This window comes from Narcine bancroftii, chromosome 5 (assembly GCF_036971445.1).
Source record: "Narcine bancroftii isolate sNarBan1 chromosome 5, sNarBan1.hap1, whole genome shotgun sequence".
In the NCBI taxonomy this organism is placed as follows: Eukaryota; Metazoa; Chordata; class Chondrichthyes; order Torpediniformes; family Narcinidae; genus Narcine; species Narcine bancroftii.
Genome location: NC_091473.1, coordinates 177,997,853 through 178,020,070, shown reverse-complemented (window position 1 = coordinate 178,020,070; position 22,218 = coordinate 177,997,853). Strand labels below are relative to the sequence as shown.

General features: G+C 45.8%; 1 protein-coding gene and 1 long non-coding RNA gene across 2 annotated transcripts in view; both read left to right on the top strand.

The window, feature by feature from the left end:
• Window positions 1–7,665: 7,665 nt before the first annotated feature.
• The window catches only part of LOC138764243 (cullin-associated NEDD8-dissociated protein 1-like), a 77,323-nt gene continuing 62,770 nt past the window's right edge, over window positions 7,666–22,218 (top strand). The window contains exon 1 of the mRNA XM_069939894.1: window positions 7,666–7,851. Coding sequence (XP_069795995.1) covers window positions 7,784–7,851 — 68 coding nt within the window. The 5' untranslated portion in view covers window positions 7,666–7,783. The remainder of the gene's footprint in view (window positions 7,852–22,218) is intronic.
• LOC138764245 (uncharacterized) lies at window positions 7,858–20,314 on the top strand. Its single transcript, XR_011358085.1, has 2 exons — window positions 7,858–13,264; window positions 18,307–20,314. It is a non-coding gene; the product is annotated as an uncharacterized lncRNA (long non-coding RNA).

Below are 22,218 nucleotides of genomic sequence, written 5' to 3'. Positions count from 1 at the left end.
CTGGCCAGATTAGATCTCCCAAATTTAAGCCTGGAGGAGCAGGAGGGATTAGACATTCCTCTTACAGAGGAAGAGCTGGGGAAAGCACTGAGTGCTGGCAAACTGACAAGTCTCTGGGGGAGGTTGGATTCCCACCTGAGTTCTATTGAGAATTTAAATATTTACTAATGCCTCTGTATATGGAGGTGATAGACCAGGAAAAGGAAATATGGACCCTCCCAGAATCTTTCACAATGGCAATTGTTATGGCGATCTTAAAGAATGGTAAAAATTCAGTTTTGCCTTCTTCTTATAGACCAATTTCCCTGCTGAATACTGATTATAATATCCTTGCCAAGGCCCTAGCAAACAAATTGGCATTGCCTTTACCAAAATTAATAAACAAAGACCAGACAGGCTTTGTGCTGGAGAGGCAAGCAGCGGATAATGTTGGCAGACTGTTGGTGTAATGCATCTGGCACAAATCAGAAATGAGAAGGGTTGGCTATTTCCTTGTATGCAGAGAAGGCTTTTGATAGACTGGATTGGGAATTTTTATTTAAAGTGCTGAATAAAATGAGGTTATGGCCAACTTTTCAAAATTGGATTAGGGCGCTCTACCATGCGCCCAAGGCAAAGGTTCCAACCAATGGACAAATCTCTTCAGCTTTCCCACTTACTAGATCTAGTAAACAAGGGTGCCTGCTGTCACTGGCTCTCCTTGTGCTAGTGATGGAACCACTGGCTGAGGCCATTTGCCAGGATCCAGACATTAAAGGTTATAGAGTTGGCCAGGAGGAGCACAAAATCAACTTATTTGTTGATGACGTATTGATATATCTGACAGACCCTGCAACTTTTTTGCCTCGACTGCACATGGTATTGGAGGACTGTTACAAGCAGGGGAAATTAATGTCATTTGAGCAACTCAAAAATAAATATGATTTGCCAGTTCAGACATTCCATTGCTATCTTCAAATAAGATCTTTTTTACAGGATGTATTGGGACTGAGTATGTCCCTACCTCGAAGGGGGAGTGGAAATAAATTCATTTCTGCAATGTATTTTCTGCTCCAGTCGATGGACCCAAACCGGGCCTGCATAGATTGAGAGAAAGATGGGAGTCGGACTTGGGTATTGTAATTAATGAGGGATGCTGGTCTGACTTATGCCGAGATAGCATGACCACGGTGATCAATCCAAGGTACAGGTTGGTGCAATATAATTTCTTGCACCCGCTGTATTTAATGCCGCAGAAAATAAACAGGTCAAAACCAGAAGTCTTGGACCAATGTTTCAGATGTGCCATGGCGATTGGGACATTCGTGCACGCAACCTGGTCATGTGCCAAGGTGAGGCCCTTTTGGGAAGAACTAGGCCAAGTCCTAGAGAAAATCATAGGTAAACGATTCCCACAGGACCCAGAATTGTCCCTGTTGGGAAACATAATGGACATAAGGCCTACAATGAAGCTGTCCAAATTTCAAATCCAATTTGCATTAATCATATTGGCAGTGGCCAGGAAGTGCATTGCGGCGACTGGGAAGTCTGACTCTAGTCTTAGTATCAAATGATGGAAAAAGGAAATGAAGAACTGCATTCCCCTGGAGAAAATAACATAACAGTAGGATCTGGCACCCATATATGCACTCTATAGGTGATTGGTTTCCCCATTCCTTGCTGCAGCTTCCTCTCCTTTGCACTGATCCCAAGGAAAGTCAGGAATGAATATCAGCCCAGAGGTTGCCCCTACAAACCCTGCCCCTTATTTATTATTTATTTTCCTGGTGTTAAAGTTTTGTTGTTGTTGGTTGAAGTTTGAGTGAGTCATCTTGTATTATATGTGGGAGGAGGTCGGTTGGTAGAAATATGGGCTTGTATATATAGTCATAAAGAGAATGAATATATGTATATTTCAATGTGAACTGCCATTGTTGGCAGGACACTGTATATGGTTGTACAAGCTTGTGTGAAAATATAAATAAAATATTTTTAAAAAGCTATAATCAAACCTAGCACCAGACTGTGGAGAGCACAAGTGGTAGTGGTAAAGGGGGAAAAAAAGTCCAGGCTAGTAATTGACTATAGCCAAACTATTAATTGATACACACTCCTGGAAGCATACCCCCTCCATCGTATTTTAGACACGGTGAATTATATTGTGCAGTATCGAGTCTATTCAACCATTAATTTGAAAGCTGCTTATCACCAGTTGCCAATCTGTTCCGAGGACCATCCATATACGCTATTTGAGGTTAATGGTCGCCTCTATCAATTCCAGAGGGTCCCTTTCAGTATCACAAATGAGGTTTCTATTTTCCGGAGGCAGATGGACAGAATGGTGGACAAGTATGGGTTGAAGGCGACCTTCCCCTACCTCGATAACATCACCATCTGTGGCCACACCTTGGAAGACCATGATGCCAACCTCCAGAGTTTTCGCCACGTGGCGAAAGCCCTGAACCTCACTTGTAACTCAGACAAGTGCATGTTCAGGACTAAACACCTGTCTATCCTTGGCTACATGGTGGAGAATGACATCATTGGCCTCGATCCTGAAAGGATGCGCCTCCTGTTAGAGCTCCCCATCCCCAGGACCACAAAAGCATTGAGGAGATGCCTGGGGTTTTTCTCATATTACGCCCAGTGGATCCCTCAATACACTGATATGGTTCGCCCTCTCTTAAAAGCCATTAATTTTCCCCTCTTGTCTGAAGCCCAAAAGGCTTTTAACTACCTCTGGAACCACACTGCGAAAGCCGCCATGGTCGAGAATGTACTTTTCCAAGTGGAAAGCAATGCTTTGGACATAACCTTGGCTGCTACCCTCAACCAGGTGGGCAGGACCGTTGCATTTTTTTCACGGATATTACAAGGCCATGAGCTCTGGAACCCATCAGTGGAAAAGGAGGATCAAGCCATTGTAGAAGCCATGAGGCACTGGAGACACTACCTGGCTGGTAGAAGATTTATGCTCCTCACTGATCAATAATGTCAAGAGGGGAAAAATCAAAAATGACAGGTTTGCTAGGTGGAGGATTGAGCTCTCCATCTACAATTATGACATTCCCTATCAGCCAGGAGCCCTTAATGACCCTCCAGATGCCTTATCCAGAGGAAGCTGTGCCTCTGCACACATGGACCAACTTTGGTCTCTATAATGAGCTCTGCCATGCAGGAGTTACCCGCATGGCTCATTTTGTCAAGGCACACAATCTGCCCTATTCTATGGGATGGCTCAGTGTTGATGTTAAGGGACCTCTCCCCTCCATGAACAGGAACACCTTCTTCCTCTCTGACATTGACAAGTACTCCCACTTCCTGTTCACCATTCCATGCCCAGACAAATGCACCTTATCAGTTATGAAGGCCCTAGACTTCATTTTTACTCTGTTTGGGTATCCCAGCTATATTCATAGCGACCAGGGCTCATCCTTTATGAATGACGGGCTATGTCAATACCTGCTGGTGAGGGGCATTGCATCAAGCAGGACTATTAGCTACAACCCCCAGGGAATGGGCAGGTTGAAAAGGAGAACGCCATGGTCTGGAAGGCTGACAAACTGGCCCTGAAGTAAAAAAGGCCTTCCAGACTCACGCTGGCAGGATGTCCTTCCCGTCATGCTCCACTCTATCCGGTCACTACTATGTATCACGACCAATGCTACTCCTCATGTGCTTCTATTCACTTTCGAAAGAAGGTCAGCGTCGGGAACTACACTCCCAACCTGGCTTACCACTCCTGGTCCAGTCCTTCTCAGGAAGCACATGAGGAGAAGCAAGACCGACCCCCTGGTGGAAAGGGTGAAACTGCAACATGCCAATCTCACATACACCTATGTGGAGTACCCGAAGAGCAGGGAGGACACCATCTCCATCAGGGACCTGGCACCCGCCAAAACAGAGGGTCTGTTGCCTCAGGTGCCCCGTAAGCAACAGAGCTCATTCTTGCCACCCCTAGTCAGAGCCTCGGGCAATCCGGTTCAGGAGGGAAATGCATCCCCCTCCACCATTGAGCCGGAGATCCAGCCCACCTCTCCTCCCTCATAAGGGGACCAGGAGACCCAAGGAATCTAAGGCCTCCCCCGGTGCTAAGGCGCTCTACCACAATCTCTTGACCACCAGACTGCATAAATCTGTAAATTTGTAAATAGCTGTATATTTTTTGACATTTTTTTCTGAACCCATGTTCTCTGTCTTCATTCACAGACCCTAAATTCTACAGGAAGGGGTAAATGCAGTGAAATGGGATTCAGAGGTAGTGTGATGTGCTGTGGCTGACCCCGCCTCCTGGTTCCGCCTACATCTACTCACATGTAACCCTGGTTTCCCGGCTCTGCCCCTATCTATGCATATATAATCCAGCTCCCGGCTCTGCCCCCATCTCCCCATCTATAACAGGGGTGGCCAAACCGTGGCTCGCGAGCCACATGCGGCTCTTTGACCTTTAACATGCGGCTCGTTGCCGGTCTCCCCTCCTCGCCTGTCCGACTCATGCTGCCAGTCTCCCACCCTCGCCTGCCCGACTTGCGCTGCCGGTCTCCCCCCCTCACCCGTCTGACTCGCGCTGCCGGTCTCCCACCCTCGCCTGCCCGACTTACGCTGCTGGTCTCTTCCCCTCGCCCGCCCGACTTGTGTCTTTAATAGCCTGATATTTGTAGCATTGTATTTTAGTCATAAAAAAAGTGATTATAATAAGACTAATTTTGTAAGGTGAAAATCTGATTAAAATCTCTCTTTTTTTTGGTTTACTTTTATTACCTATTTGTGTCTTTGTGATAACTGAAACTAATACAAATTAACAGTTTAAAAACTGCATGCATGAATAAATATTATTGCATTTAATATGCATTTCTTAACATTTATATATTTTTGTTACAAAATGTATATGTAACAATAAAAACGTATGTGTGAATTTTGTTCTTGTCCTGCGGCTCTCAAGCATCTGAGCTTTATCGTTTGTGGCTCTTACATTAAGCAAGTTTCGCCACCTGTATAGAATCTATAACATGGTTTCCCAGCTCTGCCCCATCTGCTCACATATCACCCTGGTTTCCCGGCTCCGCCCCCAACTGCCCACATATCACCTGGCTCCCAGCTCCATTTGCCCACATATTACCCGGCTCCTAGCTCCGCCCCCATATACCCTGGCTCCCGGCTCCGCCCCCATCTGCCCACCTATAACCTGGCTCTCAGCTCCACCCCCATCTGCCCACCTATAACGTGGCTCCCGGCTCCACCACCACCTGCCCACATATAACCCGGCTCCCAGCTCTGCCCCCACCTGTCCATATATAACCCGGCTACCAGCTCTGCCCCCATCTGGCCACATATAACCTGGCTTCTCCCCAATCTGCGCACGTATAACCCGCCTCCGCCCCCATCTGCCCATCTATAACCTGGTTTCCTGGCTCTGCCCCCATCTCCCCACTTATAACCTGGCTCCCAGCTCCACCCCCATCTACCCACATACAACCTGGCTCCCAGCTCTGCCCCCGTCTGCCCACCTATAACCCGGCTCCACCCCCATCTAAGCACATATAACCCGCCTCCACCCCCTTCTGCCCATCTATAACCTGTATCCCCCATCTGCCTCCTATAACCCAGCTCTGCCCCCATCTGCGTACCTATAACCTGGCTCCAACCTCATCTATAATCTGTTTCCCGGCTCCGCCCCCCCATCTGCTCACCTATAGCCTGGCTCCCAGCTCTGCCCCCCATCTGCCCACCTATAACCTGGTTCCCAGCTCTGCCCCCATCTGCCCACCTATAACCCGGCTCCACCCCCAACTGCGCACATATAAACCACCTCCGCCCCATCTGCCCACCTCTAACCCTGGTCTCCCGCTGAAGCCCCGAACCCTTCTGAAGGCTGCTGTGAGACCCTACCCATAGTTCTTTATCTTCTTCTTTGGCTTGGCTTCGCGGACGAAGATTTATGGAGGGGGTAAAGGTCCACGTCAGCTGCAGGCTCGATTGTGGCTGACAAGTCCGATGCGGGACAGGCAGACATGGTTGCAGCGGTTGCAGGGGAAAATTGGTTGGTTGGGGTTGGGTTTTTTCTCCTTTGTCTTTTGTCAGTGAGGTGGGCTCTGCAGTCTTCTTCAAAGGAGGTTGCTGCCCGCCGAACTGTGAGGCGCCAAGATGCACGGTTTGAGGCGATATCATCCCACTGGCGGTGGTCAATGTGGCAGGCACCAAGAGATTTCTTTAGGCAGTCCTTGTTCCTCTTCTTTGGTGCACCTCTGTCACGGTGGCCAGTGGAGAGCTCGCCATATATCACGATCTTGGGAAGGCGATGGTCTTCCATTCTGGAGACGTGACCCACCCAGCGCAGCTGGATCTTCAGCAGCGTGGATTCGATGCTGTCGGCCTCTGCCATCTCGAGTACTTCGATGTTAGGGATGAAGTCGCTCCAATGAATGTTGATGATGGAGCGGAGACAACGCTGGTGGAAGCGTTCTAGGAGCCGTAGGTGATGCCGGTAGAGGACCCATGATTCGGAGCCGAACAGGAGTGTGGGTATGACAACGGCTCTGTATACGCTAATCTTTGTGAGGTTTTTCAGTTGGTTGTTTTTCCAGACTCTTTTGTGTAGTCTTCCAAAGGCGCTATTTGCCTTGGAGAGTCTGTTGTCTATCTCGTTGTCAATCCTTTCATCTGATTAAATGGTGCAGCCGAGATAGGTAAACTGGTTGACCGTTTTGAGTTTTGTGTGCCCGATGGAGATGTGGGGGTGCTGGTAGTCATGGTGGGGAGCTGGCTGATGGAGGACCTCCGTTTTCTTCAGGCTGACTTCCAGGCCAAACATTTTGGCAGTTTCCGCAAAACAGGACATCAAGCGCTGAAGAGCTGGCTCTGAATGGGCAACTAAAGTGGCATCGTCTGCAAAGAGTAGTTCACGGACAAGTTTCTCTTGTGTCTTGGTGTGAGCTTGCAGGCGCCTCAGATTGAAGAGACTGCCATCCGTGCGGTACCGGATGTAAACAGCGTTTTCATTGTTGAGGTCTTTCATGGCTTGGTTCAGCATCATGCTGAAGAAGATTGAAAAGAGGGTTGGTGCGAGAACACAGCCTTGCTTCACGCCATTGTTAATGGAGAAGGGTTCAGAGAGCTCATTGCTGTATCTGACCCGACCTTGTGAGGAACTTTGGGGGGCATCCAAGGCGCTCTAGTATTTGCCAAAGCCCTTTCCTGCTCACGGTGTCGAAGGCTTTGGTGAGGTCAACAAAGGTGATGTAGAGTCCTTTGTTTTGTTCTCTGCACTTTTCTTGGAGCTGTCTGAGGGCAAAGACCATGTCAGTGGTTCCTCTGTTTGCGCGAAAGCCGCACTGTGATTCTGGGAGAATATTCTCGGCGACACTAGGTATTAGTCTATTTAGGAGAATCCTAGGGAAGATTTTGCCTGCTACCCATAGTTATAAGCCAATAAAAGCGCTTGTTCTCCCTCCAGTCGTGAGAGTTTTGATTCGCGCTCCAATGCTTCACCTGCACTCCCCTTAAGCTGTCGGTATGGGAGGCCGTGCAGCGTGTGTTATTTACACACGAAACGCCCTCACGCACTTCTCAACCTCCCGTTACCCCGCCGTGGGGCGGCTCTCCCCGCGCCTGCGCAGGGATCTCGGAAGCCACCAGCAGAGGCCGCTGTGGCCTGTCAGAGAGAGAGAGAGAGAGAGAGAGAGGCCAAGGGTCAGGAGACGTCACGCGGAGCGCGGCCGAGAGCGAGCGCCATCTTTTCCCATGGAAGAGCGGCGAGGGGCGGCCAGTGCAGCAGCCCAGAGCCAAGGCCCGTACACCAGCAACTATGACCAACGTGTCCTACCACATCTCCAACCTGCTGGAGAAGATGACCTCCAGCGACAAGGACTTCAGGTGAGGCCCCCCAAGAGATGGGGCTGGATGCCCGGGCCTTGCCGGCGTGGAGCCCCCCGCCCCAAACGGCCCCTGGCCTCGGGCTGTTCTACCTCGCTCCTCCCCTAGCGTGGCGGTCCTGGGCTGCCCGTGGTTGGGGGGAAGGGGGGGGGGTGGTAGAGAAGAGCCGGCACCCCGCCACCAGCGTGCGGCGGCCGGGCAGCTGGTGCCCAGCAAGACCCCACGGTGCTGCCGAGGAGGGGGATAAGATGACCTACAGCCATGGGATTCTTTCCCCTGCCCAGGCAGGAGTTCTGCTCATCACTAGGGAAAAACATTCAAGAAAGGGTACGAAAAGAGACATTTAAACCAAGCATAACATGTAAACCAACTGCAATACAGAAAAAATACTTAATCATGTGTAAAGTATGAATCTCTTCTATAAGACCCAGCTATTCCTGAACCTGGTCTTGCGGCCTATACATCAGGATATACAGCACCTATACCCCTCATTGGCAGCAGTGAGAACAGAGCATTTCCTGAGTAGGTCCTTGATTGCTGCTGCTCGCTGACGGCAGATGTTCTTGATGGTGGGGAGAGGCTTTGGCTGTGATGTACTGGACTGTGCCCACCAGCTTTTGCAGGTCCTTCCACTCATGTATTGGTGCCTTCCCCCCTCCCTCCCCGTGATGCAGCCAGCCAGCAGACTTTCCACCACACATCCATGGAAGTTTATCAAGGTTTTCGACAATGGGGTGGAGAACACACAGAGAGGCACTTTAATGTTTCATGTGGACGATTTTTTTGTGGGGCCCAGCTCTTGTCTTTTTCATCACTGTAGAATTTCAACTGTAAGGTGATGGTTTGGGCTGCTCATTCTTTGCACTGGGTTGCGGTCCCAGACCAGTTGTTTATTAGGCACATGGGACTTACTCTCCATTTTTTTTGGCTTTGAATAAATGATACTGGTCACAACATCACTGATATACAGTCCAACACAACATCACTGGAGGCCATTAATTGCTGGATTAATTCAGATTGTCCAAAGAATCAAATGACTGGTTTTGCTTGCACAATTCCTGGTATTTGGCTGGAAGGTAATAATCAAGGTACTCCCTGACTTGCAACCATAATTGGGACCAAAGGATCAGTCATATCCTGAAATGGACATGTCAGAATTTTGCCCACCGAAGTCTTAAAGCAAACTTTTAATTAAATATTGTATTTGACAAACTACAACAGGAATATAGCCATGTAAGAGCCAAAATGTGCAAATTTACTTTGTTAATCAGCGCCATAGGCTGGTTGTGGCCCTCTTGATTTTTTGTACACGCGTGAATCTTTGGTTGGCGCATGCGCAGTGGGTTTGCGTATTCGAGTTCAGTTAACACATGCACGAGAGTTAAGCGCCCTGATGATATTGAATTTGCACCTCTTAGTCCTATTTCTTGAGTTCAGACAGTATACTCTATAGTCCTGTAAAATGTCAAGATGGAAGCCAGTCGTTTTGGCCTCCTTAGCAAGTATAGGCACTGCTGCACCTTCCTGACTAATGAGATGTTGTGGGTCCATCAAAGGTCATTGTTATATGCAAACCAAAGAATTTTGTGTTCTCCATGGAGGAAAACATTAATATTCAATGAGGAGTGGTTGACATTCATCTTCCTGAAGTCCACAATCCTTTCCTTTGTCTTGTCTGTGTTGAGGCATGGGCAGTTCTCACACCTATTTGACAAGCCTCCCAAACTCCTCTCTGTAAGGGATGATTGTGAATCTGGCGGTGCAGCCGTGAGTCAGGAGTATGAACAGTAGTGGGCTGAGCACACAGCCCTGAGGTGCATTAGTGCTCAGAGTGATGTCATTTTACATTTTATTGAAAGATAATGGAAGAAAAAAACCTGGGGTTCTCGGGTGTCTTGTGAATCAAAGAATTACAAACTCAATTCTCTCTTGATCTTTACTGTTCCATTGATCAGTTTTGATATTTTTTACATTTGAGCTATATTCATTTGGCCCAAATTGCTTTCTCTAACAAATTAAACTTGGAATTTAATTTGAAAAAAAGTTCATGGCTTTAGAATGGCACCAAAAGCTTCATTATTAATTTTGAAGTGTAATTATTGTGGTGAGAAAGTCTGATAGTAAATTTTCGTAGTTTTTTCCCCCCCTGTCTTTGAAAGATGGCCTTGCCACTTACATTCTTGATTTGAAATTGAGAAGATGGTTGTGAGTCGCCAGCTTGAATTGCTTGTTACCTTGTGGTAAATTCCATGGGTTTATTGAATATGGATACGAGAATTTGGAGTCGGTGACAAGGTGAAGGTGGGATAAAATGTGGTGGCTTCCCCATATATCTGCTCCTGGTAGAAGTAGTCATGTGGATGGTGCTATTGAAGGAATCTTGGAAGGTAACTAATGTGAGTATTTTGTCTGAGATGATGTTGACCTTTCGAAGTCTTAGACTTGTTCTCATCCAGGTAGGTGGAAAGTCTTCAGTCACATTCCAAACATGCCTTGAAGACGATGGAATGGTTTGGAGAATTGACTGTTGAGTAAAATTGTGGACTACCTATCCTCTCATGCAACTTGTATTCACAAAATTTATCTTGCACAGCTCGCCCAGAGACCTTGCAAGCCCGGCTGGTAATCATGTGGTCCCATACCTGCCATGAGCGCCCCCCCCCCTCCCCATTGGCCATCCACAATGGGGAGATTGCCAATAATGTTTAGGGTCTGAGCGAATGGGTGAGGGGTCAGTATGAGGTCATAGAGACCCAAGAATACTCTGCCAAGGGGTTGGCTGGGCTGGCGGGCAGCTACCGCCATTGGTCGGGGGAGTATTTAACTGCACAGTTACTCAGGCTGTGGGACGAGGGGGACTCTATATTTGCCTTTTCCACCTAAAGGCTGGCATTCTGGGCAGCTTGTCCACATAGGATTCAGTTAACAAGTCCCTCCATTTTGGCCGAATCCCTGTCCTGGCCACACTCCAGTTGCATTACCTGGGCATCGGTTCCCTGCAGGAGCATAATTTTCAACAGCTGTACAAGCTGAGAGAGCTGGCCACGCTGGAAGAGAGCGCACTGCTGCCGACGCGCAGCCTGGCCATACTGCACCTGGACAACAACCCGCTGTGCTGCGACTGATGCCTGTGATGGCAGGTGCCGCAGACCAGCCTGGCTCTCAGCTTCGACCAGCAGCCGCTGGTGTGCGCATCGCCGGCTGACCTGTGGCACCGTGCTCCACCGTTCGCTGACCTGCCACAAACCCTGGATCTGGGAGTGATTGCTGCAGTGGGTTTCGGAAGCCGGTGTACTTCAGGTGCCAGGTGGATGGGGCAGGCTGATCATGTTATATCCAGATTCAAGTTAAATTGGAGTTTCACTGTACTCTTAGCAAAACTATATGGGATACTGAAGTTATGATAAATTAAAGTTTAATTTTTTTCCACTTTTAAACATTTATGTAAACACTTTTTAGCCTATATCACATATAATTTATTAGAGGATCAGGGTCATCCACGTCACTGTTCTCAACTTGCTCGTAGTGTTCTACTGGAAGAGTTTCAGGTCGAATCGCCTCCATTGATGAACTGTCACTCTGTAATGCCTGAAGGACCTGGCTGAGGCTCTTCTTGGGAAGGTGATGGCTTCTTCAAGAATATGTCCAGTGTTGTTTACCTAGTTTACTTTGACTTTTCTTTGTAAATTTCTTTATATGTAGCAAACACTGCATGAGCATTTCTCTATCAGTTTAAAGCATTCAGCAAGCTGTTGCGGTCTGCAAAGAATTTGGCTAACCCCTTAACAGTGAACCTCTTCTGCACCTGTTCTTTTCCTTCTGCAGTTTCCTTTCCCCTTCCTGCTGCTTCAGTTCTGGTTATGTCTCGTTCTCCAATCGGGATTTCTGACTGAACTCCATTATAACCCTATCAGAATTTAAAACTACTAATTTGGCCAACTCGGACCTGATTCCTTCTGGCTATCATTACAGGGAATCAACACAGGCATTTATGACATTTGTTTAAAGGGACTGCAAGCAAGCATGACATCTTGGTGTCAGACAACAGCCCAGATAAACGGGACTCTCCCAGAAGATACAGGTACACACTGGATGTGTGCTTGTCCCCTACCTCACCATGGGTTAGCATGGTGACAGGCATCCTGGACTTTGTGCTTAGGGACCGCCCAAATGTGCAAGCCAAGAGAGGGCTCTGGCACCGCTTGGATGGCCTTGCTCTGCCTGCTTGCAGTGGTAAAAGTACACATATTTGCCAGCTAAGCCAGAGAAACCAGACGATTTTCTTTCTCTTCTCTCCCCTCTAATATTGGGGAGCAGCTTCCACAGCACCCAATTCCATTGGGAACAAAATGACTCTGTTTAGTGGGGGTGGGGAACGGCTGGTGAGGCATTGTCATTGAGTTTGATTTTGTGCTTGTCCATCATAAGGAAGGCATTTGACTATATTGATCCACTTTGTTGCATTATTTTAAAACATTTTTTCTCTTTTTTTATATCTATATCTCTCTCTAGTTAGAACATGTACATAGAGTTTACTGTATGGAAACCAGTTATTGATTGCAGAGTGATGTGACTTTCGATGGGTGGAAAGTTGTATGTAGATTGTGGAGAAATACGTGGCCTCTCTGCCTGTCTGGAATATTGTGGGTGGTCATGCTGAAACTTATTCGGAAGTCATGTCACCTGTCGATCAAGGTTGGACTCCAGACACCCATTAGTGCACACCTTGTGGTTGTGATATAGAGAATTTAGGTTAAAAAGACTTAAGTTAAAATGTGATGATTAATCATAAACAGGGAAGCCAGAACGGACAGAGAGTTTACTAGCAGTCAAGGACAGAAGGAGCTGCTGAATATGTTTTTTTTAAACCTATCTTTTCATGGTCATAGTGAGAGACATGCAGGAGACAAAGGATTGATAAGAAGTGTGAGAAACAGAATTCAGTGAATGTAGAGTTCACAGCGTATGTAACGAACGTGATAATTAATAATGCAGTTATACTTAGAATGTTTTTGTAATACTAACCAATTAAAACAGTATTAATAAGAAGGGGAAGGGCAAATAATAAAGGTATAAAAATCAATGCACTGTATGTATCGGGGCTTAACTGGTGAGAAACCAGTTGAGTCCAACTCTGCAGACTTGTAAATAAAGCTTGTCGTGTCATCAGTTTTAAAGAGACTCATGTGTGAGAAGTTTTATTTCTGACAAATGGGGGCTCGTCCGGGATCTACACTCCGGCCGTGAGGGGAGGCGAGAAGAGGGACATCGGAGGCGGTGCACCCCGCTGAGTTCAGCGGCTCCTAGTCCCTTGCTCGTCGCTTCGGGCGGCTTGAGCGAGTGGTATCCGGACAGGGTGACACGACAAGACGGAGAGGAGAAGGGTGACGGTTCAATCCCCGGGAAGACACCGGTAAGTGACGACTTACGATTGTGGTGTGGGGATTGGGTAACAGGATACACCTGTTTGGATAAAAACCTAACGGAATAGATTAAGTATAGATCTTTTGTCGTTGTGTGAGGACCCTGTCGCGGGACTCTAGGATAGACCCCAGGGAAACCTCGGCGGTAACCGAAGGAGGGACAGCACCTCCGACGAAGTGCCGAGAAGAGAGGGGTCAACCCCAGGAAAACCTCAGCGGTAACCGAAGGAGGGACAGCACCTCCGACGAGGCGTCTGAGAGGAAGGGAGTAGGGTCCAGAGCGAGAGGGTCCTCAGCAACGATAAACAGATCTAGGTGGGAAAATGGGAGGATCAAAATCTAAGGGCTCGTCTGAAAATTCAGGACAATTCCTGGGAGTACCCCTTGACAGCCCTTTGGGGAGAATGTTTGAAAATTGGGATAGTAATAGATATCGGGACAAAAACAAGAAAAAGATGGTCCAATATTGTCTCCTTTGGTCAAAACAACCTATTAAAGGTTCCTCGGTCTGGTGGCCGAAATTTGGATCTGATGAGGATTGGGTTAGACAAGCATTAAACATATATGTAAATTCGAGACCAAAGGTGAATCAAGGAGAGTCAGCATATGCATTTTGTTGGGTTCCCTGGCCAGGATCCTTAACAGAATGTTTTAAATTGAGAGTGGCAGGAGAAAAGAAATGGGAACCTCTGGACAACCTTCCCCCTCCTTATATTCCCCCGGTGCCTACTGCGCCCGAGGAAAGCTTATTACCGGAGGGGAAAGGTGATGAATCTGATTGCCCCGAAGGGGGCCGGGATAAAAAGGATGAATTAAGGGAGTCGGACCCTAAACTTCCACCGGTAAACCGACCCTGGACAAGATCCCAGACTGGTCCAGGACCATCAAAGTTTTCAATAAACCTAAATCCCCTGAGAGAAGTTCCTATGGGAGGACCGGGAGGGGGAACGGGATATGTGAATGTTCCCCTAACTAGTACAGAGGTGCGGGGATTTAAGAAAGAAATGAAAAAGTTATTGGAAGATCCTATAGGACTGGCTGAACAGCTTGACCAATTCTTGGGACCAAACACATATACGTGGGAAGAGATGCAGGCAATAATGGGAACATTATTTTCACCCCAGGAGAGGCAGATGATTCGACGGGCTGCCCTCCTCATGTGGGAATATGAACAACCTGGGGACCCTAGACCCCATGAACAAAAATATCCCCTAAATGAACCCAGGTGGGACAAACGAACACCCGAGGGATTGGCAAGTATGAGACAATATAGAGAGTGGACAATTAAAGGGATACGGGAGGCTGTGCCAAAGGGTCACAATTTTACCAAGGCATTTGGGAACCACCAGGGGAAAGACGAGTCCCCTACTGATTTTTTGGAGAGGGTGAGAAAGAATGTCCAACAGTATGCTGGTGTGGACCCTAGTACACCAATGGGTGAACAGCTTATTCGAATTGAATTTGTTTCCAAATCATGGCAAGACATTAGAAAGAAACTAGAAAAGGAGGAGGACTGGAGTGAAAAACCCCTAAGTGAACTGTTAAAAAAGGCACAAAAAGTATATGTGCAGAGAGAAGAAGATCAAAAGAAGGTGACAAAGGTTATGGTACAGACTATCCGACAGATGAATGCTGAATCCAGAGGGGAAAGAAAACAAAACCTTCCTCTAAACAATCCAAAATATCCAAGAGAGGGAAGACCCCGGAGATTCGTTAAGTGCTATTACTGCAATGAGGAAGGACACTTTAAGAGGGAATGCCCCCGATACAAGAGGGAATTGCGTGCCCTCGAACTTATGGAAGAAGATTAGGGGTGTCAGGGGTTCCAAATGTTAGGGACCAAATATAAGAGGGAACCCCTGGTAAAACTAAAAATTGGTCCCAAGGGAGAAGAGGTGGTGTTTATGGTGGACACAGGAGCGGAACGAAGTAGTGTAATAACTGTGCCAATCGGAACTGAGCCTATAAAAAGTAATTTGACAATTTCTGGGATAGAAGGAGCTCCCAGAATGGTATCAATAATTCCCCAAGTAACAGTGAAACTGGAAGAAAGAGAAGGGGTACAAGACCTCTTGTTATTACCTTCGGCTGGATTTAACCTCCTAGGAAGGGACTTACAGGCTCTCCTAGGTTTGGGTGCTCTCCCTGTGGACGGAGAAGTGCGAGTCCACCTCTGCGCTTTAAAGGAAGAGGATGAACGGCAGATTGACGAGAGAGTCTGGTATAAGGAGGGAAATCGAGGAGGTCTGGACATCCCACCTTTACATGTCACATTAATACCAGGTCATCAGCCGGTAAGGAAACGTCAGTATCCTATTTCTTTGGAAGGGAGAAAAGGGCTACAGCCGGTAATTGAGACTTTAATACGAGACGGACTATTAGAAGAATGCATGTCACCTTATAACACCCCTATACTCCCAGTAAAAAAGTCAGATGGATCCTATCGCCTAGTTCAGGATCTAAGAAGTTTGAATGCTATTGTTCAAACCCGCCACCCAGTGGTGCCTAATCCCTATACTATTATGAGTCGGATTCCCCCAGACCATGAGTGGTTTAGTGTTATCGACTTGAAGGATGCCTTCTGGACTTGTCCGTTAGAAGAGGAAAGTAGAGATATGTTTGCGTTTGAATGGGAAAATCCATGGACAGGTAGACGGAGACAGTTTCGGTGGACTGTATTGCCCCAAGGGTTCACTGAATCTCCAAACCTGTTTGGACAAATGCTAGAACAAATCCTGATGGACTATCCACAATCTGATGATTCCCAACTAATGCAGTATGTGGATGATTTACTATTATCAGGACCCAAGGAACAAGAAATGAGGAGAGAGACCATTAGACTCTTGAATTATCTGGGGAAAAAGGGTCTACGAGTGTCCAGAAACAAGTTACAGTTTGTTGAGAAAACTGTGATATATCTGGGACACCAGATAAGTAAAGGACAGAAACGGATTACCCCTGAACGAATTGCGGGAATCACTAGAATGCCTTTACCCCGTAATAAGAAGGAAATAAGACAATTCCTGGGACTCTTAGGATACTGTAGGTTATGGATAGAGGACTACTCAGTTTTGGTGAAGTTTATGTATGATAAACTGACAAATGAAAATGACTATCCATTGAAATGGACCCAGGAGGAGGAGGGATGGTTCGAGGACTTGAAACATCGCCTAACACGAGCCCCAGTGCTCACTCTGCCCTCTTTAAAACAGCCCTTCCAGCTATTTGTCACTCATAACCAAGGAACAGCTGTGGGAGTTTTAACACAAGAAAAAGGCGGTCAGCGACACCCAGTAGCTTTCCTTTCCAAAATGATGGACCCAGTGTCTCGCGGATGGCCGACGTGTATCCAGGGAGTAGCGGCTGCTGCTCTGTTGGTAGAGGAAGCACGTAAACTTACTTTTGGAGGAAAGATGACTGTGTACACCTCCCATTCTGTGAGTTTTATTAACACAAACTGCCCATCGATGGCTGACTGATTCTCGCATATTAAAGTATGAAACCATTTTAATGGTTGGAGAAGATTTACAGTTTGCAAAAATTAATAGCTGCAACCCAGCTCAATTTTTATACGGCAGTGAAACAGAGAAAGAGGTGGAGCATGACTGTGTCGAGTTGACAGATCTTCAGACCAAGACCCGAGAAGACCTTTGCGATACTCCGCTGGGAGAAGGATATGAATTCTCCATTGATGGCTCCGCCAGATGTGTTGACGGAATGAGAAGAAATGGGTATGCTATAATAGAAGGAAATACTTGGAAAGTAGTAGAATCCACGAGACTACCCGGAAGCTGGTCAGCACAATCCTGTGAACTATATGCCTTGCAGAGAGCCCTCAAAATACTGGCAAAGAAAATTGGAACGATTTACACAGATTCCAAATACGCATACGGAGTAGTGCATACCTTTGGTAAGATCTGGAAGGAGCGTGGTCTAATTACATCAAGAGGAAAGGAATTGGCACACGAACAGATGATTACTCTGACTCTAGAAGCCTTAACATTACCCCAAGAAATAGCAGTGGTCTACATACCAAGCCATCAAAGGGGAGATAACCCGACAGCAATTGGAAACAGACTGGCTGATGAAGAAGCCAAAAGAGCAGCCATGCAACAAGAAGTCCGTTTGCTGACTTTAATCCCAATAAGGCAAGGCATAAAGACAGCTCCCATTTTCACTGCTAAAGAAGAAAAGAACATGGATCAGCTGGGCGCAAGCCAGTTACCTGATGGAACATGGAAAACACCAGATGGAAGAATTGTTCTAAATAAAGAAATAACTCGCAATATTTTAAAACACCTGCATCAACAGAGCCACTGGGGCACCCAAGCCTTATGTGACACAGTGCTTCGAGAATATGTGTGTAAGGGAATCTACACCTTGGCCCAACAAGAGGTGCAAAATTGTTACCTATGCACAAAAATTAATAAGAAGATAATGAGGACAGGGACCATGGGAGGTCAACCATTAACCATACGCCCTTTTCAACGTATCCAGATCGACTTCACAGAGTTACCTCAAGTTCAAAGATGGAAATATCTGTTGGTGATAATGGATCACTTTACCCGATGGGTAGAAGCCTTCCCAACAATAAATACTACAGCCTCTACAGTAGCTCGCCTCCTCCTAGAGCAGATAATCCCCAGATATGGTATAATGGATTCTATAGACTCAGACAGGGGTCCACATTTTTCTTCAAAAATCCAACAATTGATTTGTGATGCATTACAGGTCTCTTGGAAATTACATACCCCTTGGCATCCACAGAGCTCAGGGAAGGTCGAGCGTATGAATGGAACACTAAAAATCCAATTGACAAAGTTAATGGTGGAAACTAAAATGCCTTGGATAAAGTGACTGCCCCTAGCCTTATTGAGAATTCGTACTGCCCCACGAAAAGATGTAGGGCTGTCCCCTTATGAAATGATGTTTGGGCTTCCCTTCTGGAGTACAGTTGAGGGGTGTCCCACCTTGGGGGAAGGGGATATATTTGTTAGGAACTATTTACAGGCACTGTCACGCTCTCTTACAGATTTACGAAAGAGAGGACTATTGGCACAAACACCGCCTCTAGACTTTTCTTTACACAAAGTGGAACCAGGAGACTGGATTCTTATCAAGACCTGGAAGACTGAAAAACTCCAGCCCCAGTGGGAAGGTCCATACCAAGTTCTCTTAACTACAGAAGCTGCAGCACGAACAAGAGAGAAGGGGTGGACACACGCATCCAGATTTAAGGGACCTGTAGAGGCGCCACAGGACCCTGATACGAACTCAGATTGGACTTGTATTCCTGGAGAAAAACCTCTTACCTTACGATTTCGCAAAGAGACTTAATTCACAATGTTATTGTTATGTTCTTTGATTTTTCTTAGTTTGCCTATGTCTTTATCAGGTGTGAGATGTAAGAAATGCAGAGATACAGTGGTCCTGTTTTAGGACCACATTTGGGGAAGAAAGGAAGGTAATTTCATTTCCCATACCTCAGTTCCTGAGAAATGTTGGGCAGAAAATACCACCCAACATCCATATACCCCTTGTGTGGAAAAAGAAGGAAATAATATGGGTCATTATATACAGATTCCTAATACCACTCCTTTCCCTCTTAACGGTTGGAAAGGTGACTCAAGCCCACCATGCCCTGATGGACTCTGGTTTTGCATACACCAACGTACTGTTCCAATGAGAAGTTACACTCCACACTCGAAATTGCCTGTCCCTTTAAGACAGCCGGACTTAGTTCGAGTCCATCCAAATAACCATGTAAGTTTCGGTAATGTAATTGAGGGAGATAACCTTTTTGTAGATCTGGCAACTAAAATTGCAGGAACTTTTAATGTAACTAATTGTTGGGTCTGCGGGGGTCCACGGATGTCAGAACAATGGCCTTGGTGGGGAGAACCTCTCAATTCATTGACCATGATTTCCCGCATTTGGACAACTAACCGAACGAGATCAAGAGAAACCTGGTCTCTCTCTAATGTCCCCTCTGGTTTTTATTGTCTCTCACGAGCCGGCAAATACCCAGTAGGAGAAAGTCCCTGCAAGGCTGTATGGATTCGCATTTCGCCTGGTGTTTTCACTTGGTTTCCTAAACCTCAGACTTGGTTCTTATCCACTGTTTTTAAAACCGTCTAGCCCTAGACTATCTCCTAGCCACGGAAGGATGTGTATGTGGCAAACTTAATTTGACTAACTGCTGCTTACAGATTGATGATAATGGAAAAGCCATTCGTAAAATCGCTGATAATATTCGTACATTGTCCCATGTACCGGTTCAAACCTGGCATCCTTTCCCACAATTTAATTGGATGGACAAATGGTTTGGAGGAACCTGGTGGCGTACCTTCTTGTGGGTCATCGGAGGTATTTTATTCCTCCTACTTATTTTGCCCTGTATTATTCCCTGTCTACGCAGCCTGGTGATTTCCATGGTCGAACAAGCTATGCAACCAGGGGGGATGGGAGACCCTGTAAGACTTTTATTTCAACGTGAGATTAATGTATCATAAAACATTTCTCTTCCCTAGCTTAGAATCCCCATTCATATCTATACATATATTCAACACATTTTAAAGAGAGAAAGGGGTGGATTGTGATATAGAGAATTTAGGTTAAAAAGACTTAAGTTAAAATGTGATGATTAATCATAAACAGGGAAGCCAGAACGGACAGAGAGTTTACTAGCAGTCAAGGACAGAAGGAGCTGCTGAATATGTTTTTTTTAAACCTATCTTTTCATGGTCATAGTGAGAGACATGCAGGAGACAAAGGATTGATAAGAAGTGTGAGAAACAGAATTCAGTGAATGTAGAGTTCACAGCGTACGTAACGAACGTGATAATTAATAATGCAGTTATACTTAGAATGTTTTTGTAATACTAACCAATTAAAACAGTATTAATAAGAAGGGGAAGGGCAAATAATAAAGGTATAAAAATCAATGCACTGTATGTATCGGGGCTTAACTGGTGAGAAACCAGTTGAGTCCAACTCTGCAGACTTGTAAATAAAGCTTGTCGTGTCATCAGTTTTAAAGAGACTCATGTGTGAGAAGTTTTATTTCTGACAGTGGTTGGCTTGTTTAAATTACCTAGGGTGATTATTGGCTAGGCATCCAGATCAGAGCACATTCTTTCTCTCTGCCTTGTGGTCCAGACCCTGGACCTCGCTCCACGCCAGTAGACTACTATGGACATTGCTGGGAAGCTATAGGTAAGGTGTGCACTACATTTAGGCTGAGCTGTAGTACTGCGATTGTGCCTTCAGAGAGCCATACCCCGATGGTAAAAGGAATCAGGAGTGTTTGAAAGTGTGTCTGTCGAGTGTGTACATGTGCGTGAGCGAGTAGAAGATAGGCAGCCACTGGTATCGGAGTCCAACCTGCATCCGATGTGAATGTCTTTATACTTGTTTAGTAGTAATTAAATATTATTTGATATTTTTCCCTGTTTGTCTCCTATGTGTTCGATTAAAATTATCTGTAGTTTTAACACTTGTGTCCAGACTCATCTCTCTTTGAACCCACCAAAGCTGATACTCTTCCAAACACAACAATGTCCAGTTGGTTAATTTGGTGCTGTGTTTCTGCATTGTTTATAAACCTGTCCTAAATCTTTGCAATGGGTTGTGAACCCACAATGGTATGATTTGGTGGCATTTTAGCCATTGGCGATTTCTCATGGTATCCCCCTTAATGTTCCAAAATGGTTTCCAAGCAGTCATTTTTTAAAGAAGCAGTGATTTGCATAGATGAGAGTGGCAATCATGTTGCCCACTCAAAAATATTTTCAGTTACCTGTGATGATTGAAGGAGAAATGTTGACTGTGATAGAAATAGACTTCCTCTTGCAGCAGAGCCATGTGATTCTTTTATGGAGTTATGTACCTGAACTCCATTTAATATTTTGCCGAAGGGAATTGGTCATTAATACATTGCTGTTTGTGTTTCCTACAAGCAAATTAGCTTGTTGGGTTTTCAACATTCAATTATGTATCAAAAGTAACTAGGATGCTGTGAAAGCCATTGTGTGGATGGAATGCTTCTGTTCCCATTCCAATGTAGTTATGTCTGAACTGTCTAAAATTTCCCACAAAGCTACTCAAGAATCAGACTGCAATTTGAAGAACTGGGTTGGTCAATAAAACTGGCTATACCAAAGATACGCACATGCTGATAGTGGATTTTAAAAAGTATCTTGCTGGCTTTTGCATTAGCAGATCATATTTGAGGACTGAATGCAGCTTGAGTGTAGAGGTAGACACAGCACTTGCCCCTATTCCATAATTGGACCTTTGGTCTAAAGAGTCTGGATATGACTTGGGTGCTTTTGATACAGGCAAGAGGGTGTCATTCACTCCTTGTGTTAAGTGTAAATAGTTCAATTTTCCAATTATAGATAACAGTGAAAATTCAATTTTCATTGTTAGTTTTCAATCAGCTCATCAGGACAAGCTCTGTTCTTACTGCTGCCATCAGGAAAGAGGTATAGATGCCACAAGACTCACCACCAGGATCAGGAAAAGTTGCTTCCCTTCCACCATTAGACTCCCAAACTACAAACTCAATCAGAGACTCATTTAAGGACTTAGCACATTATTTATTATTGAATATGTTTTGTATTGCACAGTCAGTTTCTTTGCTCTTTCTTAGTTTAGATTTATCTCAAGTACAATTTTTTGAACTACTGAGAAGTTGAAATTCTGCCTGACCCACAGGAATAAGAATATCCAGGTTGAATGTGAGGTCATGTATGTACCTCTGACAATAAATCTGAACTTTGAATTTACAGCCTATTGAACATGCTGTACTAGTGCATTGTTTGCTATGCTGTGGTGCATTAAAGTTAATTCATTCTGATAATTGAATTTAATTCAGCATTAAGCTCCCTGACAATGAAGTTTTGCTTGAATTGAAACACATCCTCAATGAATTATTGCCAGA